Raw genomic sequence first — 27,876 nt, 5'->3', positions numbered from 1 at the left:
CCACCTCTGCTCATCAGAAAAGCAAGTCTGCTCTTTGTAGGTAATTGGTCAGTTATTCATAATTAAGTCCAAAGCATTACGCTGTTAGTTTAGACAAATCTCTTGGCTTCTTTCTTATGCTTGCATATATCTAATAGCATAAAAGTGGATGCTCTAAGCTGCTTTGGGTGTTGCAAATGAAGTTAAGGTCTAGCTTCAGTTCATCTCATTTGGGAGTTGAAATTTTTCAGCCGAAAGGACGTGTTCAGGTACATCTCAGCCTGGTGGATGAGCTAACTCATTCTCTCCTATAAATCAGTTAAAGTGCTTATTATTTTTTTCTTTTCTCTTTTGATTATTTAAGATTAGTTGCATTTTAATGGGAACATGGGCATAGGAATAGAATAGAGCAGAAATACTGGGCTAGCAATAAAGATGCTCATATTTGAACAAACCCATTTTGTTGTAGCAGGGACCTGAAAGCAAAGCTGCATGTATATTCAAAAGCTCAGCCTTATGCGTACGCTTACCCTGGTCAGTAGCCTGTGTATATAGGGAAGGAGATCTTGCATGAACTTTAGTCAGCAGGTGAATTTCCTCTTTCTCTGTTATCTCAAATACTCAGTCACTTTCCATGTAGCCCAGTGCTGATGATAGATTTTCTATTCCAGAAGGTGAGTGTTTAAATTCACTTATAAATCTGTGTGTTACTGCTCCAGGAAATTAGACTTCCTGGCACTGTCAGGGTAATGACTTTAACTTAGTAGATTACCAAAATGCTAGCAATTTGTCTTCAGCTATAGGCAACGCTGTAGTGGGGGAGAGAGGAAACTTCACTGAAGCTTTATTCTGACTTTGTTTGTAATTAAGATTAGCTTCTGTTCTCATTTCACTGCCATTTTAATTTGCTTTCTTGAAGTCTTTAAATGTTGACACAAGCTCTCACCTGCCCTTTCCATCTCCCTTCAATCATTAATTTTGATTGTTGTATGGTGAGTGAGTGGAATTGCTTGATTAATGGTACATCCACACCCCTCCTGTGCCTGCTAGGGGAAATTGAGGGGCTGAGAAGACCTCCTCTGTGAGAGCAGGTAACATGTTCTTGTATTTTAACATCTTTTAAGTATTTCATGCATGGCGATAGAATTCCTATCAGAATTAAGTATCTTGTATTTCTGTTGCCTTACCAGGTAAAATGTTCTTTTTGGCTCCCATGTGGTATTGTGGTTTTGGTGTGTGTGTTTTTTTTTTTTTGTAATTTACGAAGCAGTGAAATCTCCCTCATCTGTCTTCCAGTGCTTTGAGTCAGAGAAAATTTATTATCTTAGATAGAAAAATTCCCTTATGCAGCCTGCCCTTGCCAAACTTCCTCCAGCCTTGTACCTACAAATTCTAATCCTTTTTCCCTAAATCTGCTAGGAATTCAGAACGGACACCAGGGGATTTTTTTTTTCCTTTCTTGTGCGCACATTCATTCTGTAACTGACTGCTTGTAGTGCAGAAGTTTAATTGTTCTGGAATGTTCTGCTTTATTTTCATCATCTTTTACAGTTCTTACGTTGAGTCACTTGTTTGATCAAAGCTGGGTTGTGAAGCATGGCAGTGGGATTGCTTCCTGGTCTTCTGAGTTATGCTCTACAGTGGGAAACTCTTATTTGTGATCTCAACGGTTTTAATTTTATAGAATGTAAATCTTAAGTTTAGGGCTGAGACTGAAGGGTTTGAAAAATCATATGGGGAGCTGGAGCTGGAATGTGGATTGGAGGTCCAGGAGTGGGTTGCGGTGACACCGTTAGACCTCGCATCTTGTTTCTGCCCTGACACATCTTCCACCAACGGAACAAATGAGTCTAAAAAAAATCCTTGTTCTTGACATTACAACTCAAGCAACTTTAACTAATACCAAGTGCTTTATAGAAAAATTATTTTAAGTTGCCTGGCCGAAGCCTTTGAAAGTTGTACCCTGCCTTAACACACACTTAGGGTTTAAAGGCTGGTTTCTTAGCATGGATTTTAAATTAAGTGCAAAATCCTGTCACCAGCACTTAACTTGACAAAACTCTTAAAACAGAAAACTGTCACGATAGAAGTGTTCTTCTCTTAACAGTGGTGGTTTTTGGTTTTGTTTATTGTTTGTTTATTTTTAAAAAGTTTATAGAGAACTTGTGTTGTTTGTAAACTCTAGATGAGGTGAGCACTGATGGGTGGTGGTGCAGCGGTGAAAAGATGTTTCTTTTACTTCCGTCTCTGAGTCCCCGTATATGCTCCAGGGTACCTACAAGGAATTTTGCTGTAGGTTTGTGCCAGAATGTTTCTCGGTACCTGCTTGAGAATTTTTATGTAGGCCAAAAAGGCAGAAGAAACAAGTGGAAGAAAGAGTCTGCATCTCTTTGCAGAAGCAGCTGGCTTTGAAACCTATTGAACAAACACTGCTTCCTTGTCACGATGTTCCTTGTCGCTCGCTATTCTGTTTTGCTGTCTGTTGCCAGGATCAGCTGGTATTTTTTGCTTGTGGACTTGTCACACACATACAGAGCTGCTGGAGTTCATTGTTAAAGCGGTCCTGGTAGTTACTGATTCACCTGCTGATAAGCTCACCTTGCTGCACAGGTGTTGCATAAAATAAATCATTAGCACAACTCTTAAGGATTGTTCTTTTCTTTTTGCTATTGTACAATTGGTAAGCCTTGAACAGCCTGGCAATATAAAGATTTTTAACCATGGAGTGACCTCTGTTTCCTTCTGCATAACTTGGTAGCATGAGGTTAAAAATATATATATCTATACGATCCAGCCTATTTTTAACAGCTATTGAACTGGCTTAGTAGTTAGTGTGGCAGATTTTCCCCAAGTATCTTGTTTTGCCTACTGGTACCTACAGGCTTTTTTCTAGTCTGTTGTTATTTCTTCAGATGACAGTTGGCAGTCAGTGGAGTCTGATACTCTGGTGCAAAATAGAGAGCAGTACAAGGATTTGGGAACACGTGCAGCAGCTCTTCGGTTCAAGAAGAACAGTGGAGAGTAGAAGAAAAAAAAAAACACCTCTCTTCTAGCTGATTTCTTGTATTACTGCATTATCTTGGGAGCCTTGGGTTGGGAAGGGACAAGTCAGGTGCAAGTGGCTGCATCCAGCAGTGAGGTTTTAGGAAATGTTTAGTAGTGGAAAAATAACAGATGAGTTGGTTTGGATGTATTCATTCTATTATCTCTGTACCTTTGCAGGACAGCTGCCAGATATCAGATATGTGAGACTTACAGTGCATGCTTTGGGGGTTTGAACAACATACCTGTTTGTTTCCAGTCCAGGAGTGAAAGCATTCTGTTCTTTTTTCTTGTGCTTGTGTGAGAAGCTGGCTTCGAGTTCTGGTGGATTTCTGCTTCAGGAGAAAACGAAGGCTAGGTTGACTTTGATGTTGCTCTCCAGCTCCTCATCTGAAAGTAAAGTATATTTAAGGTTTTGTTTTGGGGCCAAGTTAGAATTGTGACACCCAGAACTTTATCTTCTACAGCTGCTGTTGTGTAGGTGTAGTAGGTGGACAGATGGATTATTTTTGTCATCCTGTCTTCGATTCTAGCCCTGTATGTGGGCACTCAGTGAGGACCATAACTTTTTGAGAAGGGTACTGTAAGTAAGGTCAATTCTCAGTAGTCCACACATGGGCATCGAGAAGATTTGAATCAGGCCACATAGGACATGCTTCCATCTGCAGAGGTTCTTTCTGAAGTTGAGGTCTGTTTTGTCTGTGAGAGATCACCATGGCAAAGCTTTAAGCAGATGGATGTGGTCACTCCTCCCTACATCCAATATGGACACTTCATAGCACAAATGTCTTTTTCAGTTTTAGATCATGTAGCTTTGAAATCTAAGAGGAGCAGTGGAAACAACTGCTGGAAGGGGGAGGGAACAGGAGTGATTGTAGTGATACGGGAATTTCAGTTCTATATTTATAGGGAGCTGAGAATGTGAACATCTTTATGAAGTAGTGACAGGGTTCTTCATGTCCATCACTACTTTTGGCTTCATTGTAACTTGTTTGCTTCTAGAGCTCCTTCTTTTCCCTTAGTCTTCCTCTGTCTGATCAGCTAGAAGGAGTATGTACGCGAGATGAGTCAGGAAGACAACTTGCTTTCTGAACTGTTTAAAACTCTTCCTTATGAATGAGAAGAAACTGACACATCAGAAGGTCCTTGGTTATCCAAAAAACAGGGGATGAACATCCACAACTATTCCTCTTCTTTATCCTTCCCTTGCATTCTTGAATGTTCAGACTTCCTCAGCATGTGGAGGGGAGAAGCTGGCAATTGGAGACAAGATAGTCCCTCTCCATCTTTAGGTCCTTTAGGATTAAAATAATTCCCGTAGTCAGTTTCCAGATCCTTCTTGCCTAGGGCTAACACCTAAGATTATTAGATCTGTTACAACAACTAGCTGTATCTTCAAAAGACAAGAATCCCTGGTGGTAAATTCCCTTTCCAGCTTGTTAGGAGTCTGTGGCCAAGTTACAATGCACAGAAATGAGATTTATAGTGTATGTGGTTATAACATCTTCAACTAGAACAGCCTATACATACTTGCATAATAAAATAGCCTATGAAAAACTAAACAGTAGGAATTCCACTGAAGCACATAGTAATTATGGCAGCTACTGAGGAGATTGAGTGATTTGAGGTTTCAGCAGAAGACAGAGCTGGAAGTAAGGAAGTCTCATTTTCACGTTCCAGCATTGCTACTGACTTGCTGAGTGGCCTTAGGCGAGCTAATTGCATTCAGATGCCAGAGCTGTAGTGGACTCATTCATGATGTTTAGCTACTTCCACTGCTTTCAGTAGAATAATTACTGGTATTTTCACTGCTGCTGTGATAACCAGTGCAGAATGAGTGTACATGATGTGTTTGTGAAAACAGCAAATTTGGCGGAAGTATTGGTATTATAACTGTTGCTAGCACTGCAGTGATATGAATATTAAATAAAAACAGCTTTTGTTCAAGGTGTGTGGTAGTGTCTTACTCCAGTGGGACGTTTTGTGAATGGAAATTTGAATATTTTGTGATGACTTCCCAGTGCAGAGAGTAGTTTGAAGATACATAACACTGGGAATTGCTTAGTATTCTTGTTACTCATGCCACGCTTTGTATTTTTATGAAGTTTAGCTGCCTTATTTATGGTGCTTTGCATAGATAAATGCATTGAGAAACCATTACATAACTTGCTGTAACAGTACTTGTAAAACTCAGCAAGTTTTACAGCCCAGCTACAGCGTTTACTTCTGTTTCAGCAATGTGTTACTTGGTGATTCGGAGGCAGCTAACAGGATCCTTGAATCACTGACTGGACTCACATGTTGGCTACCATTTCTCAGGATAAAGTAGTTCATGTTGGAATGTGTTAGTTCTCAGTTATGTTTTCTCTGCTCGCAACCTTCCCTGCACTGTTTGTCCCTTTCTGAGATGAGTTAGTATTCTTCTCCCCCTTTTGGTTTGTGTGTATGTTTTTGTATGTCTCACTTTGCATTTCTGTTTGACAAGCAATGCTAATTGTTACTCCAGAACAAAATGTCTGTTATTACAGAGCATAGCTCATTATACAGATGCTGATCAAGGACTATTTATTAAATGAGAATATGCCAAGAAAATTTGCCTGAAACAAAGGCAGGAGTTGGTTAAAGGTTGGACTAGATGATCTTAGAGGTCTTTTCTAGCCTGAGTGATTCTGTGATGGGGCAGTGTTTATCTCACATAACTTGACCTGCCTCACCCTTGGGACTTAGTCACTACAGTGAGATCTCCATCCATCCATCTAAAAGTGCTGCTTTATGTTAAATTTGTGCCATATGACTTCAGTTTTGGTTAAAAAAACAGCAATGAAAGCTTACAGACTTTTTTTCCCTTCTAGCATAAGTGTAAAAAATGAGATGTTACACTTTGAAGAGAGGTGCAAATCAGAAAATTTTCCTATTGTGAAAAGCAAGAAAGAGCAACTCAGCATTGGCCAGAATTTAGAGGTGAAGTTTCATGTCAAAATCAATCGCAAAAACCTTGTTGCACAAAGTTACAAGTGTCTCTGGTGTCCGTCAGAAGTTAGGGCAGCAAGGTTCTGCTGACAAAGCTACTTGACAAGAGGCCGGCAGAAAGTTTCTGAGCAGCTGAGGCAGAAAGCTGGTTTAACGTGGGGTTTAAGTCCAGACTTCCAGAAATAGCCTGTGTGTAAGTAAAGGGAGTAGTTAGAGCTCTGCGTGAGCGGTCTGAAAGCTGTGCCTTTGGGAGGAATAGGCAGGTGGATGGCTTTCTCAGAGGCCTACATGGCTCAAGTGTTTTCAAAACTCAATGTTAGCCTGATATCTCTTGAATCTTACTTAATATTCTGTCTTGGATAGTCTGGCTATCGTGTCTAGTATTTATGCACACAAAAATGCAGGTTAAGCATTGGAACAGGTTCACAGAGAAGCTTTGCTGGGTTTCAAGGCCTGGCTGGACAAAGTCATCACTAACTTGGTGCCAGTTCAATGTTGAGGCTGCTTTGAGCAGGGGGCAGCCCGTGTGACCTCCCACGCTCTTTCTCATCATAGTTATTCTCTGTGACTGTTTTTGCTAACTGATTACAAAGTCAGCCAGGAATTGTCTGTGTGCAAAGAAACAGTGTATTTCTTTTTCTTAGGGACAAGTTATTTTCAAAATGGCTTAATCCACAGCAGCTAGCTAGGCAACTGAGATGGGACAAAGAGTGAGAGAACCTATTTGCCCAGGTCACTTGGGGAAAAAGGAGCATAATATGCAAAATGCCTATTAATCGTTGGCTCTCAGGTTGATCACACACACACACACACACACACACACACACTTTCAAGGTATGTCTTTTTTCAAAAAAAAAAAATCTATTTTTTTATTTTTTTACAGTATGCACTTTCTCTGGTGTCAGCACAATAAACCACAGATTCCTCGTTACACTGTTAATCAGTCATTGGTGGTATGCTTCTAACAGCTAATGATGGAGGAGAGAGAAAGAGACAACAAAGATGAAATAGTTATGTGTTTCTGAACTAATTGCAAATTGAGGTACTAGAGATCAGGCCAAGGAGGCCTGCCTTGTGGTACAACTAGTACAGAAGTACATGCAGTAAGGTGGCTAGTATTTTTCCACTTTTGCTTGAACAGTATTTATTAGAGTTAATGGAAAGCTTTAATCATGGAGTTAATCTGAAAATTAATATAAACTGGAATGTCATATAACCTGTGAATTCTAAATTGCAGAAGTTACTGGTGCTCATTAGTCAGGCTGAAGCTGCAGATGTGTTTTCCAGAAAGGCAAATAATCAAAAAAATTAACTTCTGTTTTCTCAGCATTAATTTCTGGTGCATTTACCTACACAGTTGCTGCAGTCATATTATCTGACTCATTACTTTGTAAGCCACTTTGAGATCTTGAATGTGAAAGCTGCTCTCCAAAGCCATATTTATTTCTACAACCCTGAGTGCTCTACACAGGCTTAAAAGCTCCCCTCTTCTCCATCATGACAGGGCAATGACATGACTTAATGTGCCGTATACATCTAACTGTGGATTGAAGTAAAATGACCTTGAACTACGAGGCGGGCATTTTACATCATACAGTAGACACTTAAATTTACCTGTCAACTTTGGAGGGGAGTGGGAGAGAAATCTTACCTCTGCGTGGTTTGGAAAGCAATGTCAATCCAACTGTTATTTGCTCTGAACCCACTGAGAGCTTGATTGCTGACCCAGGCATTTTCAGATGATCTGTGTGAATGTTGATCAGTATGTGGTAGAAGGGAGAGCATTTTTATTTCAGCCTTTCAGACCACTATTTTCAGCCCTGAATTTTCTCAGTCTTGGTCATAGGGAAAACTAGAATTCAACACTGGCGTGAAATATTATTCGTCTGTTTAGGAATGGACTGCGGCTCGGGCTTATCTGGAGTGAGGACATGAAAGAGCAATCCTTCCATCTCACATCCAGTTTAGTCATGTTTTGCGTGCCTTGAGGTCTCCATATTTTTCTGAATGTATTGTTGCTTTTGTAGGAGCCATTTAGAGCAATTTCACAGCCTCTAACTTTTACCAGTAGCCTGACACTATGACAGTGTGCTTGAACAGGCCACGTTTAGATAGGCAAGACAGAAATCGTGTGAGGGAAAAGGAGAATACAGATTGCTAAAGCAGCTGTACAGAGTTACAGAGTATTTCAGTGGCAGAGCTCAGAAGAGATTGCTTCATGATTCCTGAAGCAATTTCTTTCCAGCTGGCTCATGGTAACAAGCAAGGTAGAAAAGCCACTCCATTTCAAAATGTCGTTCTTCATGTCCATCTCAAACAAAGCCAGGAAGAACATGTAATCTAATGTAACCCATACAAAATATGAAGGGCCATGAATAGGAAAAGATCTACAGAGGGTTACTTCCAGGAGACTGCTTGCCTTTGGGTTACTGCTAGTATCTAAAGCCTGAGACTTGGTAAAGCCACGTATGTCTCAGTTTGTCTAGTTCTGCAAGTTTTTGCTTAATTGCTAAATCCCAGCAAAAGCAGGTCCTTTACAAGTCCTGTGTAGCTGCTTGCTGAAAGCAATACAGAGATTAAACCCATTGAAATTAAACTGTATTGACGGTTTCCTGTGAGATGATTCCAGTTTTCCTGAACACTTGGAAGTTGGTGTCCCACACCTCACTGCAGCCTGGAGTCCTATTTCAAGATCCAGCTGTGGGCTGAAATGGCCTATGTGAAGTTAGAGAAGAACACTGTTGTGTATATATGAATGATTAGAAATGGGTACACCCTGTAACATGATGGAAACTTCAATACTCTTGAAGAAGTACCTCACCCCGTTTGCACTTATGTTGGCCTTTTCAGAGTTCCCACAGACATGAACAACCTCCGCAGTATGTCAGCTTCTGCTTGAAAACTTCTCATGAGTAGTTTTAAGCTCAATTTTTAATTGCATTATGTTATCATAATAAAGCTGCACTGGAATTGAAAATTGCCTTAAATGACCTCTTTTCCAGGGTTAAGGACCTTCTCGTTATTTTAACAGTGATGAAATGGTTTCGAGGAAGTTGTTGGAATTACTTTGAGTTAGTGTCTGTTGTTGTATTGATGTGGAATTTCCCATATGACTCTGGTGGTTTGTGAATGTGGGCTGTGCCTGTAGGATGGTTGAAATGGGGACAGGCTGCAGTTGGATGCTATCTAGCATTCCTATGCTGTCTCTTGAAAAATGTCTCAGTGCTTACTCTATTCATTTCAACTAAGTATCTCATTCATTGCCTCCTACGAGCTGGGGCACAAATCTTTTTTTTTCCCCCCCTTTTTACTTACAGATGGATTTATTTGTGGTTGTAAAATGTGTTAGGGCCGCTAAGGCTTCAGAGAGCTACTTCTGTCCAGATCATGTTGTCGTATCTCACAATTCAGTCCAAATTCATCTTTTATAGCAAGATTTGTGTTTCTAGGAAACCTATAATTTTATGGGCAAAACTGTTAGTCAGCTCTACCAATGATTATCAGGCAATCAGTACATCAGACATATTTACATTTAATAGAAATTTTCTTGCTTTTTTAAGAAGTTAGCAAGTGGTTGGCAGAAAAAAAGACTATCCCCTCCCTCCACACATTTAGTGTTGTGTATTGAAGCTCAATGAGGGAGGAGCAGCAGCACCTTCTCTTGCCTCTCACCAATCTGTAGCCCCAGAGTGGGTATGGACAAGGTGCTTTGAGGGTGGTTGAAACATCTCTGTTCCTGAAGTCATTAGGTTTTCCAGCTGAAATCCATGAGAATTAACTACCCAAATACTGTACCCTGAAAACCTAAGCTGTAAGGTCAATTTTTGTGTTAGAGAACTTGAAGAAAACCTTCTGTTCATGCTGCTTCCATTCTGGCCTGACATTTAGTTGACATTGAAAACATCAAATTCTTTTTCTTGGATGCTTGGGAGATGTTTGAATTGCCTGACAGCAGCATAGTGACTGTAATTGAGACAGATTAGAGGCACTGGGCTTCCTTTGGGTGCATGTGGCAGCTTTCATGAAATAGAGAAATTGAAACACACTTTTGACTTTGGAAGCTGCAGCAGGAGCTAATTAGCTATTTCAGAACACAAACAGGATTGGAGGGATGTGTTTGCGTTTGCATATAATAAATTATTTAATAACGTGAGGGAGTCTTTCCATATGGTACTTGCCTAGAAAGTGCTTTTAAAGACAATATTGCAGGACTATGCCTGGAATCAACTGAGCAGGCTTCCCATGTCAGTCCTGCTGATGAGGAATCACTGACCTTTTATTTCTCTAGGCTGAGATGGGATCTGCTAGCTTCTCGGCTTGGATACTGCTAACCTTTCCTTAGGAAAGGTTAGACGTTTATACCCAAATATTTCCTTCTAACTGGGAAGTACTTTGAAGTGTTTGATGTTTCCATGAGGGTAGATACACTGGAGAATAGACAGATTTATTCCTCCTTCATATTCTAGCAAGTCAAGCTGGGGAGTTCTGCTGCCCTTCACTGCCTTAAGCAGACAGGCCTCTAGCAAGCAACTGAACTAATAAGAATAACCATACCTGTGTAATGGCTTCTGACCATTTAGGAGATTTTCATATAAAAAATCACGATGAGAAGTGGAAGAATAGGTAGACTCAGTGAAGCATGAGTAACCCAGAAAAAAGCTTTCAAATTGCCTTCCAAGTAGTTCAGTGTGTGAGCTGTGAAAGATTTGTTGTGTTGTTTTTTTTCTTGAAGTTGTTTTTCCCTTGGCACTGAAGATAAGACTCTGCAAAGACAGACTGCAAAGGGGAGAACCTGACAGGTGCCAGCCCAAGTGGAAATACTGTCTGTCGATCCTGGTCTGTCGCAGCTCTGAAGCAGTACCCGTTGCTGATGCATCCAAACGCTTGTCAGGGATGTGCAGGCTTTGAAACCGGAGCTGGAAGTCCCTCAGCAACAGAACTGTTTTTTGAAGCACAGTCAGTGGAAATCCCCCTAGTCCCATACCTGACAAAGCAGTCCCATTTCTGTAAATTCCCCAGCGATGGAGGATTTGTTTTTGTCTCGCTGATTAAGATTCAGTGGCAGCATCCACTATGTGTAAGAGCAGACAGGGTCTGATCCCACAGGGTGCTCTGGGTCCTCCCCACACCCTGACTCTCCACAGGCCTGGTAGAGAGAAATCACATCCATGGAGTCCTGGAGGAGTGGGGCTATCAATTTCGTCACATCCTGTGGCTGCTGAATCCATGCCAAGCCCTTCCACCTTTCTTGCATAACTCCAGTACTCAGTTTCTGAGGGTGGGTGGATATTTCAGCCAAATAAGCACTACGATATTGTGTTTTTTTGTTTGTTTGTTTGTTTGTTTTCCTTTGGTGCCTTCCATCTGCCTTTTGTAGTCTTTCTTCCCTTTCTTCTGTGCTTGCCTATTTGCTGGAATTTTATGACAGCAAGTTTATAAAGCTTTTCGACATCTGAACAGTTGTGAATAATATCAGAATCTAGTCCATGACTACTTTTGCAGTAAGCATTTTTCTGCAAACACGTTTCTACTACTGGGAGGAAGCTAAAAGCTCATTAGCTTCCTAGAGTCAGAGCATCTGATTGGCATCTGGAACTGCAGGGCTGAATTGGACAGGGGCTCGAGGCCAGAAAAAAGGCAATTTGGAACACACGATCCTTAGTTAAACACACCAAAAATTAGAGGAAGGAAAATGGTGGGTCCAGGCAGCCAGAAGGCAGAGGAAGGTGTCCGTTAACAGTGCTGTTAATTTGCAGTGACGAGTCAAGTTCTGAGACGTTTCTATGTTTTGAGGTTCTTGAACTTGTTGATAAGGTACTAACAGCAATATGTTGTATTTTATTATTGGACATAGCTGTGGTGTGGTATTTCGATGGGTGTTCCTTCAGGGAATCACTCAGTATCTCTCTCTCTTTAAGAAACACATTTTATGCAGAAAGCTCAGACCTGACAGTTGGGCTGGACTGTGAGGCATCTGCAGCACTGAAGGCAGTGAGCAGTCTGTCGTAGATCTCACATCTGTTCAGCTGCATCACGTAGCAGCTATGGTCTGAGGAGGAATGGCACACTTTTACTGAGCTGGATGTGGGTTTTGTAAGGAAAATATTTGTATCCTGTTTTGGCTTTTTTTCCAGCTTAAGGAAAAGTCCCTAAAAACCCGCATGTTCTGGCATGTATGCACAAGCATGCAGTTGTAAAACCACATTTGTTTTTATAATGTGAAAAGTAACAATTTTCCTCAAGCTTCCAATCCTCATTAGCTTTACTAGCCATCTCTCTATTCTTCTTGCTCCTTTGGGAAAGCTTGGCTAAACAGAAAAGTCCTTCGCAATATGCTTCGAAAAGCAGGGAGTTCAAGCCCTCCCATAGTGGAGAGTAAGCAAATTCCAGCCTAGAGATTCCTTCATTTAAAAGCTTCGTATATTAAGAAGTGGGGTTCATTTTCACACCTGCTTGCATCAAATGAGGCTTTCTGTAATGTCCCCTCATTGCTGCATCTGTCCAGAGATGCAAATGGGAACCGTCTTTGTCTGTGCTTTGGATCTTGACTGCTGTGGCATCCCCGCGTGTTCTTGGCTTGTCCTTACAGCTCTGAGGATATTAAGTGGACACCTCCCTGGGCTTCCACGTTTTCTACTCATGTAATCTGGCCCAGAAGACAGACAGACCAGGCAATGTTCTCATTTCTACCTTGGATTGTGCAATCTGTGTAATTGCTATTCGGAGGGGTGACAAAACAGAGCTGTTTCTTACCACACACTAGGAGAGACCCCTCAGGGCATGTGAGCAGTCACCACGCTCGACCATCTGAGCCCTTTTAGGGAGGAAGAAAGATCAAGTGAAATTCTGGACCCTTGTGGAGGCAGGAACAGATGTGTCAGAAGCACCTGTGGTCAACAGGAGCAGCAGCACCCCTGAGATCTCAAAGAATGAGCGTGGACATTTGACTTGGTCTACTGTTGTTCAAATATTCTTATTATGTAGCAGACAGCATCTGGAAAGTCAGCTTTTCCCTCCCAGGGAAACAACATGATCAATGACACGCTTCGCATTGATCTTGTGTGCTTGGGCCAAATTGCTGTCTGTTTAAGGAGTCCCCAGTGCCACGTGCATCATCGCCATGCCCAGTGTCCTGTTGGCATCAGCTGTTGGAGGCACGCGTCCAACCTGAAAGCTTCAGGAAGAAGCTTCCCTGGAGGCAGCGAGCAAGACTGTCTGCATCTAGGAATATTTGCATTGCTGCTTTCCTAGCACATCGATCTGCTGTCAGTGAGATCACCGGCCTGATAAGCCTAATCTGTCTTCTGTCTTCAAATAACAAAGCAGTTGAAGCAAGAGTACACTGTAACCTGCAAGACCACCAAAAATGCACAGAATCTCTCCAAGCAAGAGAAATGTTCACCTGCAGCTTGGAGTCTGTGGTATGCCTGAGCTACCACGAGTACACTACCCTGCAAGGGTAGCAGCATTGTGCTCTGAAACCCTGCAGAGCTTTGCTGAGAGTTAGGTTCCTATTCACTTGCACACGTGAACCAGAATTGTGAACCAAGCTCCAGTTTGAGATTTGGCATTGGTTTTGCAGGGCCTGGAGTGCTTTTAGGGGCTTGCAAACTCCATGGTAAAGTGGTTATGGAAAAAGGCGAACCTGTGCTTTCAAACAGATAGTGTTTGGTCTGTAGCTCATAGAGAAGAGACTCCAAGGTGTGTGTTGTGTGTGTGAGAGAGAGAATGGTACTTCGTGGGTGATTTTAGGTGAAAATTGCATTTCAGACTGCACTGGTTTTTGGAATAGCATGTCTGTCCATTCTCTTTAAAGAAAAATGTATTTAGTTATTTCTGTGAAGTAAACAATAACTTTGGATCAGGTGAGGTAGCAAAAAACGGAAGTATTGACATTTCATGTACTGTGTCTAAAGTCTTCAAGGTCAAATACAAGTCTTCTGGGTCTGGCATCAAGGAAGCTATTTACATGCATCTCCCATTTTAATCATTCGGCCAAAGGGTTTAATGTTAACTTCAGATCCATAGCATTGTTGCTTGTAACGATGGTTTTTCTCAAAAAACACACCAGAGGTGACCTACAAATGCTTAAATGTGCAGCTCAGCAGCATGCCTGCTCTCCCTCTCAGAGAGAGGAGACCCTCAGCAGTTCTCCCTTCTCTGCATCAGCCTTGCTGCCAGGTATTCCCTGCCCTTCAGTACCAGGCCTTCGGGGACATCCCATTCATCTTTCCAACTAGTAGCTTGGGTAGTGCTCTAGTTACCAGCAGCAGCATTTGGATCCTTATTAAGTATTGGTCCTCCAGAGCCTTCTCTGCTGATTAGTGAACAGAGGAGAGAAAGTTGTTAACTGAATAACTCCAGCTGCCAAGAGACTTCGCTGCATAGGCTTGAAAAAAAAGCCTTTGTTGTTGAGCAGTGTGTTGGATGCTGTTGGGAGAAATGCTGCTTGCAGGTTGCTTGGAAGTGGAAGATCTGTTATAGCTTTAAAATACCTGCTCGTAGAAAACAGTGTGCTGGAACTCACACAAGGTCAAAATGGGTTGTGTTTAATTGAGCTGTCTCTTTGTTAAATTGCATAGTCTTTGATATGAAACGGAATACAACTAATCTCATACAAAGCAATCTCTGTAAGAGGAGATACCCCAATGACAGCTTGTGGAGCTTGGGAAACCTAAAAAATAATAGGAAAGGCAAAAGACAGTTTGCTTTCTCAGGCATCCTTACTTCTCCTGTGCTGCCTTGCCCTCCCATTTCCTCTCTTGCTGCCCTTCTGCCTTCCCTGAGACTAGCCCCTTGTTTTTTTGCATACCTCCATGCTTTGAAGTGCTGATAGCATTCCTGTTACATCCTTGGCAGGGCTGGGGGACTGCTTCCCTTTTGAACTCGTGAGCCATTGCTTTTTTCATTGGGGGAGTAGGTGGTAAACTGGGAAGAGTTGACATAATTTTAGAACTTGAGTGACTGGGTAGATTAGTTGGAAAGGTCACACACTATGGCCGTATTCGTTTTCTAAATAGAAAACCTCCTCTTAAATATTCCCTCAAGCCTGATTTGAGTCTCATGTGTCCCATATTATTCTGGTTGTTCTTTTCAACACCATTTAAAGGCAGCTCTGTCTTTCTTCAGTGCTCCTGCTCAGCGGTGGATGCTGCATTCTTGGCTGAGTCTCTGCAATAAGCATAATACCTGCCCTGACTTGTGCTCTGCCCTGACGTGAAAGCTAGAAAAACTCTTCATAATGTTCCACCTATTATTTCTTCTTCATCCATTGGAGAAATTTGCGCTGCCTCTGTTGTATGACATTCAGTATTCTACATGTATCTGTATCGAGCTGCATTCGCCATCGATTATTCCAAGCGTTTGGCTCTGTTGGAGCTGGCTGCGTTTTCGCTGCTGTTAAGCCTTTCAATTAGAATAATCTTGCAAGTTTATATTGGCATTCAAGCTGTGCACCGGGTGCTGAAGCACAGCATACAGATGGAATGGAGCTGATGGTTTTTTTTGTTTGTTTTTTTATTTTATTTTAAGGCTCTGATTACTGTTTTTATAAACTAACCAGATGCCTCCCCCGGCCTTCTGTGTTGTTTTTGGTGTTTTTGTTTTTTTCATGTAGCGTACTATGAATCTGCAGGGTGAGGCTTCCTGGAATGGGAGGTGTTGTGCTGCTAGACTGACTTGCTGCTTAGTAATGAAAATATATCTGTAGAAAATGATTATGAATTCTGGCTTGCAACTGTTTAACTTGCAAACAATGAATTGCATAGTTTTTAATGAAGTTACCAGCCTCCTGTCAGGAGAGGGCAAGAGTCTGAGATGTGTGGAGCTTTTCCTTCTTGCAGAATCAAATTCTTAGGTTCTTTTACTGACATGAGGCTTCTCTTTTGGCTCATAGCTTCCTAGTTGCTTAGGCAGCTGCTTTCTTTTCCTACAAAGTCTGTTAGCGTATGACCTTGCAGAGAAGTTGCAGTTTGGGCTCCACTCGCTCCATCTGCTGGTAGCTGTCACATCTTGCGCCCTGAATTGGCCGGCACAGAGGATGAGTGTATTAGCAAGTGGTGCAGCTCTGTATGAGGAGATCAGCCCTTGAACTTCCTCACGTTGCTGGTCAGCACACCCTCAGTGCGGTCCTGGAGTGCATCTGGTGGTTTAATTTCATCCCAAGATGGGTCCAGATGGTGCTCTGACTGCTCTGTGTTGGGAACCAAAGTGCAGTAAGTGCAGGGCAACTGGGAAATTTATTTCAGAATTGGACTGAATTAAAACACTACAGTAAACGTGCCTGTGGACACTGCAAGAACAAGTAACTGTAAGAGTTTGTTTTAGTGATTTTTTTTTTGTTTGTTTGTTTGGGGTAAGGTGGTGTTGTTGGTGGTGGTAGTTTGTTTTTCTTATGGTAGTGTCCCCTGCATCTTTCTAGCTTGGTATGAAATTTGCTTCTCTTTTTAAACAGTAAGTCAGAATTTTTGTCAAAATAGAAATAAAGCAGCATGTCTGCTCTAGCAATAGGACTCTAATCTGACCAATGTGTGCATGTGTATAATTTCCCATGCCTGTAGGGTGACAATAAATCCTAAATGATGTGAGTGGGAAAGAGAATTTGATTTGGCCACCTTGCTCCAAAGAGTGATGTCTAAATCTGGGATTAATCAGGTATATCAGAGAGAGGCACCTGGTGCAATAATGTGTGTTATTGCCAGAATGTAGCTAAGTATAGGCACGGTATCATCACTGCCAAGATGAAAGCAAATAAGTTTGTAGATGAGATGATCCACAAAGTGCTGCATCATTCTCAGCACACCAAACGCTGAATGGATCAAGATGGCTATTCACTTAATTCCTCAGGTCTTTTCCATGCAGGATTGAAATTGCTGTCTATGCTCTTACTGTTCTGTGGGTGAATAAAGGATAATCCACTTGGCAGCATTTGGTAGGGTGAACTTCACACCGAGCCAATCCCATTGCCAGTCTTGAGCAACTTGGATGGAAAGAAGCTCATCTTCCTTTTTTCCGAAATTTGCAACCACAGCATGTTGGTGAAGATAGTCTAATGTGCAAGATCTTTCTTTGTATAAACATTCATGCCAGTGGTTGGGGGGAATGTGTAGATGCTGTCAAATGTGTGACACTCACAATGACATCAGTGTCCAGGGCATTTTCTGCTTCTCTAAAAGGGAAAAGCTCGTAGAGCCAAATTGTTTGCTTTGCATTTTGCAGATGTGTGTGTGAGCAATAAATGGCTTATTCCCAAGTGTAGATTGCAGCTCAGCACAAATCTATAACCTCTGGAAAAAGGCTCATTTAATCTGGGAGAAATTATCTTTTTAAAAGGCAGTGCTGAATCTGGGCTGTAATTGCAACAGTTTTTAAAGGAAAAGAAAAACAGTGGGTGTTTTTTCTCATTTGATATATTACCTATGGCTAATGACCCTCTTTTCTCTTTTCCATTTAAAAGATGGACATAAGCAATTAGCCATATATTGCACAAAAGCGGCATTACCTGAAAAAATAATTAAGATGATCCTGAAATTAAGGAAATCATTTTAGAAGAGAAGCAGGTGCTTAATGGAGGTGAGACCAGCTGTGCTTCCCAGGAACGTGCTTGAAGCACTTCGTGGAAAATGTGCAAGGCCTCCACACAACGCTGGAAGGGAACGTATAATAATTCAGATAAATTGCATTCTATAAATAGCAGAGCTGAACTCATTAGGACAGGAGACAGATGGAGAAAAGACAAAACTTGTTTGTTTCTTTTTAAGGGACTGTAATGCTTATGGGAAGTGTCAGCTTGTCGTCAGTGAGGGAAAAACCCTCCGGTGCAGGAGCAAGTTTCTTGCTATTAGGTTCTCATCTCTGCTAATGAGCAGCTATCCATGAGGGGCATTCCTAATACTTTGGTTTAGTAATTCCTGCATTTTTCGGGCATAGCCAGACTTACACAGAAGTGTTGCAGTGCTGGAAGTGCGCAGCAGGTGTGGAGCCCCCAGCTGGGGCAATGACACGATGGAGGACAGCATCTCATCTATGGTGCATAGCACTTGCTAACTCCTTTTGAAACAGGTGTTAATGGAGCAGAGGCAGAAAGGTAGATGGAAAATGGGGCTGTGTGGAGTGAAGTGGGAGTCATCCACCAAGCTGGCTAAGAGATTATGCCCCAAAGCAAAAACGTACTGGCAATTGGTGGAAGAAATTCCAAGTTTTATTGAACGGAGAAGGTGGGAGACACGGAGACGTTTCTGAGACGCTCTTACATTGGTAAGTAGGAAAAAGGAGAGGCTTTCATGCATGAAGAGAAGTAATGACAGCAGGCAGGTGGGGGGTGCGTGACTGGAATGCAGCTCGGACTGCAGGAGGTAAGCGGAGGTGAGAGGGTTATTGCTTCTGTGTGCATCCGAGTATTCAAACCCAGGGAGGTGCTGAGAAGGAAGAAGGAATCCAGCCAAAGTCCAGCCAAAAAGGAACAGACAGGCTGACAGAAAGGGCAAATTGTAGACTGCGCTGAAATCACAGAAGAGGGTGAACTTGTGGGGATGTTTCCAAGTGTGCTGCAATTATGACTAGGCAATTTAAAATGAAGCCATCAGAAGAGGACTGCAGAACTGCCTTCTGTTCAGTCACACACAGTTCTGAGCTCAAATACAGATGCGCTAAATGTTCTGTATGAATATTGTTAATTAACCTACCTTCAGCTTTTTGCTTATCTGATTTGTGTTTCAGCAAAGCTTCCTTGAAAGATAAGTTTCCAAATTCCAGTAAGCTATCCGAAGAGATTTTTTAAGTATTAGTGTTCCGGAAAGTAATACTACACACTGCTCAGGCAGCACTGCTTTTTCTTGAGGAGTTCTTAGATTGCCAATTCACCTTGTGAAGTGGCAGAGGAGAAAGGGGATATGAAGGTCATACTGGAGTCAGATAATCACAAACTTATTCAAGGAATGGAGAAGAGCTATACAACTGTTCGTGCTTCATGTATTAAGTAACTACAGTTTTTCTCAGCATTCAATACAGGGGGCAATGATCCCAGGGCAAGGAGAGGACACTGGAGAAGAGGAAAATAAGTGGTATGGATTGGCAGGATGCCTTTGGGGATTGCCACCTGTTGCAGCTTGCACATAGCTGTAGGTGTCATGTAACAAGCAAATGGTGGCATTAAAACCAGCCTCAGACGTGGAGCAAGTTAACTATCCAGTAGATTAAAAAGAATGAAAGTGTGAGTGAGGAAGCTGAGCCAGGAGAGTGTGAGACCGCACACCGGAGCTCAGGGATCCTCGTGCATAGATCACTTTTCTGGTACGGAGCAAAGAAACCCCTGGCAGATGAAGCGTGTTTCCAGTGGGATAAATGAGCCCTGTATATCAAGAGGGGGTGACATGGCCTTGAGTTTATGGTTAGCAGTACACGTGGTTTAGAGTTCTGTGATCTTGGCTTACGCAGTCCCACAGCTGTAACTACCATGAAAACCAGGGAAAAACAGGGACAAAATGTAAGGCTTTCATTTCAGAAGGCCTTTTTATCCTTCTTAGCAACAGACAATTTTTAAAAGAAAAATTCTGACAAGATATCCATTTGATAGGGTAGCATTGTTCAGCTTTCAGTTTGATTTGAGATGTCTGAAATATGATAATTTGTGATATGTGCTGAAAAATATGTATATGAGAGATGGCTGATTTAGAAGAGAGTACTGAAGAGAGGGAGTGATTTATTTGTGTCTGTAGGTTTCTTGTCTTGCTAGTGGAAAACTTGCTTTGAATTATGCTACGCTTCTGGGACAGCATCTTGTTAATGCGAAAACGTTCTTTTTGTGTCTACAAATACCTTGGTTTCAGTTCTTCCACTAGCAGGCAAGTTTCACATTTCCTTACCCACCTCATTCATACCTTCATGCTTTTTTTCACAACATCCTTTTTTTTCCAGAAATGTTTTCACAGATAATGCCTGCTTATCAAAAACTCTCCAAAAGTCATCAATCCAGGAAGCACCTTCCAGCTGCAGTCACTGTAGATGTATCTTTGTTGACCATAGGTTGTTTGTGCTTTCCTGTACTCAACAAAACACTTTTAGGGGGATTAATTTGTTGTTGACAATCTGAACAGCACTGTGATCTCCTTGATCTTGTTTGGCAAGCGCTCTAACGGGATGCTCACATACTCTTCCCTCATCAGCACAGTGTGGTGCCACACCTAATGAAGAAAGAAAGATAAAATCGCTTCAAAATGTGCAACAACTTTCTACTAATGTTTTTTTCCTTGCCTAAAGCAGGGCCCCTTTTTACTGGGGTAGATGGATAAATCCTAATCCTTTGAGATGAGGAAATTAAGACACGGATGCTCCTGTCAGTTACTCAGCATCGCAAAAGGAAATGGCAGAGCTGGGAGTAGCTCCCATTCCTGACGAGCTTCCATTGCAAAGCTGATGCAGTGACACTGGGGATACTTCGTTAAGACATGTCTGGTGCAGCCTTGCAGTGCGATGCTGGGGTATTTCTTTACCTAATATTTGAATTAGAGTCAGCATTTCTCCCTGCCCATTCCAACTGGGGATTCTCGTCATTCTGACATCCTGCATCTTTCTTTCCTTGCGTAGGAGTTGTGAGAAGGGGGTGGGTGATGGGATTGGAGCTTGCTCTCTTTGCCCTGTTGTTGGTGACTGTGGAACTGAGATAATTTGAATGAAAACAGGAGTGCAAGTTTGCATCCCAGGCTACAGATGCAAAGTAAGAATTGTAGCAGACAGTCATTGTCCCTTGTCACCTTGTCACCTGCTAGACAGGCATATAGCATAGCACAGGTTTCAGAAACAATTGTCCACCCGAAGACGAGCAAAGGGACCTTCAGCCTAGCTGAATGTCCTGTACATGACCTCCCACATACGCTGCTTTCAACAAGCGTGGCTAAAACATCATGGACATGGCAGAAACCCTTCTTTTTGTGGCATATCTTTCTCGTGGCTGTTCTCTTCTGTGATTAAATAAATAAGTTACATGTTCATTCATATGTGCCTTCTCTGCTTCTCTTGCTTCCATTCTCCTCTTCCCCACCTGCAGGCTTTGAATTACTGTACCAGCCAGACGTGGTCCGCCTGTACCTCTCCATCCTCACCGAAAGCCAGAACTTCAACACTCTGGAAGCTGCAGCAGGGGCTTTGCAGAACCTCAGTGCTGGCAACTGGACGGTGAGTGCAGACTCTTCTCTTTAGTCTCTTTTATTTCTTCTGTGCAAGCAAAGAACAAAGCTACATCCATTGCAACTGCACTGTAACCTTGTGCATTTATGTGTCCTTTAAAAAGGAGGGAGGTGGGAACCCTGAAGAAATTATTTCCATTTTATTTGTCCACTTAAGATGCTTTGCAACTTCTGGACAGATGGTGTTTACATAGTGTCACTTAGCTCATGACAATTTAACCATGAGCTGGCTTTACTACTTAAACCACTTAACCGTTGCCACATCCCTACAGAAAAGCTTGTTGTTAGATGTTTGTGTTGTGAATACTGAATTCATTGGATTGTCAGATTGCTCAGGAAAATGTACTTCAAAGTGTCTTCTGCTTTTTTTGTTTTTTTCTCTGAGCCATCCCTAGTGCTAATCAGGCAGTTCTCAAGCTAGAAGTGATCATACCTGATCACTTCTAGAGCCCTATGGCTAAGTGGGACTGAGCAGCAGCCTGAAGATCAGGAGGGGGACACTTTGCAGCTGTCTTGAATACAGTTTATTTTAAAATCAACCATGAAAAAGAGTAAAAGTATGAAAGTGGAGGTGGGGGAAGATAGCATGCGTCAGATGTTTTGCCATTCCCTCCAAATGACCTCTTTTTCCTAATCCAGAGGGATGTGTTTTCACACTGAGATGTTTACAGAACAGATGCTAGTGGATGATACTCCTTCTTTCTATTTCTGTTCTCTTTCTCCATCAGCTTGCGAAGTTGCAAGGTGAACTTCCACATCCTTTCTTCTTGGTGCTCGATGAATTTGAATGATGCATTAAATTGTAGATACATCAGCACGATACCTCCTAACTAGTCTTTGTATTTCAAAAAATAATGAATTACAGCACTGAAATAAATGCCAGAGGCAAGGCAAGGGTGGGTACGTGAACTCACAATACTTTGTGTTGTTTCTTTTTCCTTGTGTGTTCTGATCAGTGGTCCACGTACATCCGTGCAACAGTGCGGAAGGAGAGAGGCTTACCAGTGCTTGTGGAGCTGCTCCAGTCTGACTCCGACAAGGTTGTAAGGGCTGTGTCAATTGCTCTGAGGAATCTTTCAATGGATCGCCGCAATAAAGATCTTATAGGTATCTTCTGAACTTTTCTTACCAGGCTGGGATCTTGGATACCCTTGAGAGATCTCATGGTTTTTTTTGGTCAGTTTGAGGGTTCGTTTTGCACGCAGTTTCCATCAGTGCTCATTACTCTCTGTAGCCACCAAGTAAAGAGTTGTCAAATCAGAATGTATTTCCAGCCCATTCAAACAGGCCGTGGCTTAAGGGAGGTTTCTAATTCAGGATTAAAAGTAGATGTGGAGTTTTGCAGGAGAGGGGAGTGTGTGCGTAGCTGTGCAGAGGACTGGGTGGGTTAAGAGGCCGCTTGTCTCTTCCTTAGCTCCAGCTGACATGGCTCGTGCGCCTGGCTGCATATGGTGGTTACAGATGTGTTGTTCCTCAGGTCTGCTATTAAAGATAGAGCAGCAGCCTTGCGCTTGGTGTGCTGAGCTTGCCTGGGGAATTGCAGTGAGCTCTAAAGTTGTCCCCTCCCTTTTTTTTTTTTTTCTTGTGTTCTCCCTCCCCCCTCATCCTTCTGTGTGGTAGTTGCTGTAGAAGCTGGATACCAAACAACTTACCATTGAGATAGTCTCCTTCAAATTAGTTCTTCTGCAGTGCTCACTAACTCCTATCCAGTGGAGTAAATACGCATATTTTTTTTTCAGAAAGATTCAGCTGTGAGCTGAGTTTTCCTCTGGATGCCTCCATATGTTTAATACATGTTTAAACTGTGACCTTGTTAGGCAAGGAAATATTTGGGACGTATTCAGGGCCATCATCCAAGTTGATGGCAACATGGAATCCTGCCTTAATACATCAAGTTTCTCTTTGAATAGTTCAGAGATGTAGCTAGGCAAATGGCAGAAACCAACACTTGGGAGTGATAAACTCCTGGCTCCCTGTTTTTTCTCCAGTACCATACAATGTGGAGGCTATCTGGACCCAGGAAGAAATACTTTTACCTTTGTTGAATGAAGGTTAATAAATGCGTGGCTGCACACCTTGCCCCAGAAGGCCTATTACAAGGCTAAGTTGAGTAAACCGTGTGCGTGTATTAGCATGAAGATGTGGCATTAGCAGCAGCTACCGGATGCTTTTTGCCTCAGGCACTGCAAAGTATGATAGATGCTGGCTGTAAAAATCCCAATAAAAACTGCATTTTTTCTCCTCACTACCTTTTAACATTCATGATGGAGGAGTTTGTCTTGGATATCAACTCTCAATCACCTTGAAATAATGAACGATAAATACACTGTTAAGTTACAGTCTTGAGGTTCAAAACACTTGCATTATGAAGTTTTTTGATCTGGCAAGCACCCTTGAACTTTATCATTCAGGATGGGAAGCTGAAATGATTATTAGGGCTGAGTAATGGTATCTCTTCCCCTTATCTAGGTAGTTATGCCATGGGTGAGCTGGTAAGAAATTTGCCCAGCAGGCAGCAGAGATCCGCAAAGAACCTGGAAGAGGATACAGTGGTTGCGGTGTTGAACACGATCCATGAAATCATTACTGACAGCTCAGAAAATGCAAGGTCTCTGATCCAGACACAGGGCATTCAGAAGCTGGTAGCTATCAGCAAGTCAAGGTAAGTGACAGTTGAAAGCAAAGTGCACGAGAACTCACTGCGAACCTGAAAATGTTACTATGAACAGCACTGGTTTGCTTTGCAGAAGTATTTAAGCATCCTAGCCTTTCATAAGTGTAGCTAAAGCAATCAATATATACACAACATAAAATCATACCTTTAATAGGTTTGTGACACACACACACATACAGAAAAAGTGAACAGGGTGAAAGTTTCTGCTACGTTAGGACAGGACATGTTAGAACATGGCAGCATTCTTTTCCAGGAGTGCCAGTGATGGAATCTGCTCCTTTTAAATAAAATGGTTAATGATATTCAGTAATTATTCTGGCCAAGGGGCTGGTAGTGGTAATTCAAAGTGACAAACTTTCTCTATGTGATATTGTTGAAAAACTGTTTTGACTGCTTTGCGGAAAAGTTTGTTTAGCCAAGTTAGACACAAGCTCATTTTTTCGAAATGTATTCAGGAAGTTTTTGGGAGAGTAACTGAAGCCTTTGCTGGGTTATATTTTTATGAAATAAGAAAGCCAAATATCTAGCCCTGCATTATTTTATAGAGCTTGATTGTGTACCGTCTTATTAAGGAATGGCTGGAAATTCATTTGGGGATTAAAATTTACTTATATTGTCCTAACTCAAATTGCTTTGTAAGGTAAAGCAACCTCATCAAGTTGTGAGGTATATATATAAGTTGATGTGAAGGTTTGAAAAGCAGCTCAGAACACTTGGGGGAACGGGGAAGGGTGTTCTCTAAATACATCCAGGTAGAATTGGAATCCATCTATTTTCTGTTAACTGCAACTGCAGAACAAAAGGGTCATCCTGGCCTCAGTGCTTGCCTAGGAATGCAGTGTTGAGAAAACAGAGATCTGCAGAATTTATGACTTGTTGTATTTCTCTTTTTCTCAACAAATACCCATATATGTGAAGAAGTCACTAAATGATTTCACATACATTCTATAACTCATAGACTCTAAGCACAACTCTGTGAAGTACTAGGTACCAAGGTCTTGTTTCGCTACAAAGAGGTAGACGTGAATAGACTTACGTTGCTTGATATTTGACATTCTAATTTTGTTTTGCAAATCAGCCAGTCTCCTAGAGAAACAAAAGCAGCATCTCACGTTCTTCAGATGATCTGGAGTTACAAAGAACTACGAAATGCCTTGCAGAAGGATGGGTGGAACAAATCACACTTCCAGGTAAAGATGCTGGGTCTTAGGTTATAGAAATACCTGAGTGGAATGCGTCCTAAGTTAGTCTAATACTAATGTCAGGTAGATTTTGCAGGCTTTGATTCTGTTCCTCTAGGTGATAAAACAATACACGGTAATCTATTCAGTCATAACATCATCCATATGTACTTGCTGGGTAGGTTTTTCAGTGGTCTGTGAAATGCAGCTTTTTAGTTTTTGGAAGTGTGCCACCTTGCATAGGCCAAATGCCCATGCTTTACTCAAGAATTAGCATGTCTTCTCTCCTTTGAAATGTATTCTATTTAGTAGCATAGGGCATATACCTGTTCTTGAAGTGCAGCTTCCTCACCTTCCTTTGTGAAAAGGCTGAGCTCCTTTTACAGACCAACAATGGAGCCTTGTAGATAATGCAAGAATAAATAAATAAATCCAACAACAAATCTATATGAAAATAATTTAAAAATATATATTTCACTGCCATATGATCAACAGAAGTGGGACCTAGCAGTGTTCCATGATCTTATTCCATACTGTTGGTTAGGTGATTTTTTTCTAGTTCAATTTCCCAGAGTGGCAATTTCATATTTATGTGATTTTTGTCTTGCAGTCTGTTTCTACAACTCCGAAGGGTTCCAAGGGTACTGCTGGCAGGTCTGCCTATGACGACAGCACTTTGCCTCTGGTGGATAAAAGTCAAGGTCAGTTCTGCTCATTATCACTTTTTGTATTGTGCTTTGCTTGCTTGCTTGCTGAATGTGCCACATCTGTTATAGAAGTGAAAAGGAGGGCAAGGAGTAAGGGGGTAAACATATTTTATTTATGTGCTGCTTTTTCACTCCGCAGTCACAAAATGGGCAGTCCTATTAGCTGGATATAGGTAGTATTCCTTCCCCTGTGAAATGCATGCTAGTGATATTGCATACAAGTTGAGAAAACAACATAATCAGTTAAGTCTTCTTAGGAGAATTTTGGATAAATGTGAAATGGAATATAGGGGAGAACAGCTTTTTTTGACCACATTCTCGCTTTCAGCCAGGCAGTGGGCTTGGAATCTTAGTACTGGAGTTTTTCCTTTCTAAATAAATGTGGCTGCTTTGGCAATGCTTCTTCCTCTACTGTGCAAGTTTTTTCATTTGAGATGGTTTATCCAAACGCTAGTTAAATCTAACTGTTGTTTGTTCATCAGGTCTGACGCAGCTGTACCAACACTGGTGTATAAAGCTTCAGCTTTAGTTTCATTGTGACTGCTTTGTCTCTGAGTCTAGTTCTGGTTTCTAATACTCAGATATCTAAATCTGTAGTCACCCTATGATAGTGTATCATACTGCACTTAACCCTGTTTAACTGCAGATTACTGCAAAAAAAAATACAAACACTTGTTTGGTGTTGCCACCTTCTGTCTGTTTGATCAAATTTGGCAGATTATACAGACAGAGAATGACTATGGTCAGATCTGCAAATGGATTGTAAACTTTTGATTTTCTTTGTGGGTTAGCTTTCTGTTGGCTCAGCAGGCTGCTTGATTTGTTCCTGTGACTCAGAGAGAAGCTTGTTAAGTGGTAGGTAGTCCACAGCAGAAATGGTGTTTCTGTTACCACATGGAGAGAGGGAGCTCTGTATTGTAGTGCCAAAGCAGAAAATAAGGGTTACGTGTGCTGTCTGGAGAGCTTAAATCAAACTTACCTTTCTGAATGGATAGCAGTTGATTGCAGGCTTACTGTAAAAGACTATACAGCACTTTATGGACTTCTCTGTTCTGTGACTAATATACAAGTACCAGGTGTTGAGAAAAAACAAATGTAACTCAGGTAGTTTCAATGTTTCTGTTTTATAGATAACGAGAAGGCTGGGAGTCGTGATATGATACCTATGGATGAACTTGGCCCAGGTAAATTCAGTCATAGATCAAACCCTCTGTCTGTTTCAGTAGAGCACACTGTCACTCACAGGAAAGTTCAGCTATTTCTCTGGGTGATACTCTTTCAAATGGATAAAGCTGACATTTAAAAACAGAACATTACCTTACAAAAGATTGGTCACTTTCACTTTTTTTTCTTTCCTTCTTTTTCTTTTAAGTACACCTATTGTGTACACACCAATTTCTCCACTACTTTAAGCATAGAATGGAGAAATCTTGTCCTAGCTCCTGGCTTTTGAAGCAGCCGCATTCCATATTACAGATCTGTAAACCTGGAGATGCAGAAGGAAGAAGCTGTAAATTTACTTCAGCATGACACTTAAATCCATTCTGCCTTTGTTTTGTATAGGTAATAACAAAAATGTTAGTACATACAATGCTCTGGGCTCTGCCTTTTATTTACCTGCATCTTAAGTGTGCATGTATTTTTCTCCAGCCGGAGAACAGACAACTGCTGTCAACTGAATGCTTTCAGACTGATAAACTTTGCAGTTTACAACTTGTAGAGTGGTGGTGTTTTTGTTTTTTTCTTTACTTAGGTAGGTAAAGGTGCTCTGTGTTCTTAAGAATTTGCTTTAGTTCTTTTAGTTGATAGTATTTGTATTTAAATGCTTATATGAATGCCTCCAAATCAAAGTTTTCTATACTGCTATTTGTAGCAAAAAAGAACATCTTGTCACTGCAGAATTCAGTGGGTTTCCATGCTGTGCACATGTTAAAGGTGCCCATCTGTTCAGCTGGGCCCTTCCAGCCAGGATGTTCATCCTCCTCCCCTGCATTGTGGAAGACCAGGCTTGTTCCAGAATGTGACCATCTTCCTGCTGCTCTTATATTGCCTCTTTTTGTTATGGTTCAGCTCTCTTCGAGCCTGTGCCTTTACTGCTAACCCATGTTGCCTCTTTTTCAAGACTGCAAGAAGTAACATGC

The 27,876-nt window shown here is 41.6% G+C and overlaps 1 protein-coding gene across 41 annotated transcripts in view; it reads left to right on the top strand.

Moving 5' to 3' along the window:
* Positions 1–27,876, top strand: part of ARVCF (ARVCF delta catenin family member) — a 277,795-nt gene that overhangs the window by 237,196 nt on the left and 12,723 nt on the right. For all 41 annotated transcript variants that reach the window (XM_072024632.1, XM_038187328.2, XM_038187325.2 and 38 more), the window contains 6 exons: positions 21,035–21,162; positions 22,130–22,280; positions 23,643–23,835; positions 24,926–25,037; positions 25,639–25,729; positions 26,866–26,919. In XM_072024632.1, coding sequence (XP_071880733.1) covers positions 21,035–21,162; positions 22,130–22,280; positions 23,643–23,835; positions 24,926–25,037; positions 25,639–25,729; positions 26,866–26,919 — 729 coding nt within the window. The remainder of the gene's footprint in view (positions 1–21,034; positions 21,163–22,129; positions 22,281–23,642; positions 23,836–24,925; positions 25,038–25,638; positions 25,730–26,865; positions 26,920–27,876) is intronic.

The sequence above is a fragment of the Anas platyrhynchos genome, chromosome 16 (genome assembly GCF_047663525.1).
Source record: "Anas platyrhynchos isolate ZD024472 breed Pekin duck chromosome 16, IASCAAS_PekinDuck_T2T, whole genome shotgun sequence".
Lineage (NCBI taxonomy): Eukaryota > Metazoa > Chordata > Aves > Anseriformes > Anatidae > Anas > Anas platyrhynchos.
The sequence above is the reverse complement of the archived record's forward strand: the minus strand, read 5'-3'. Positions and strand labels throughout refer to the sequence as shown.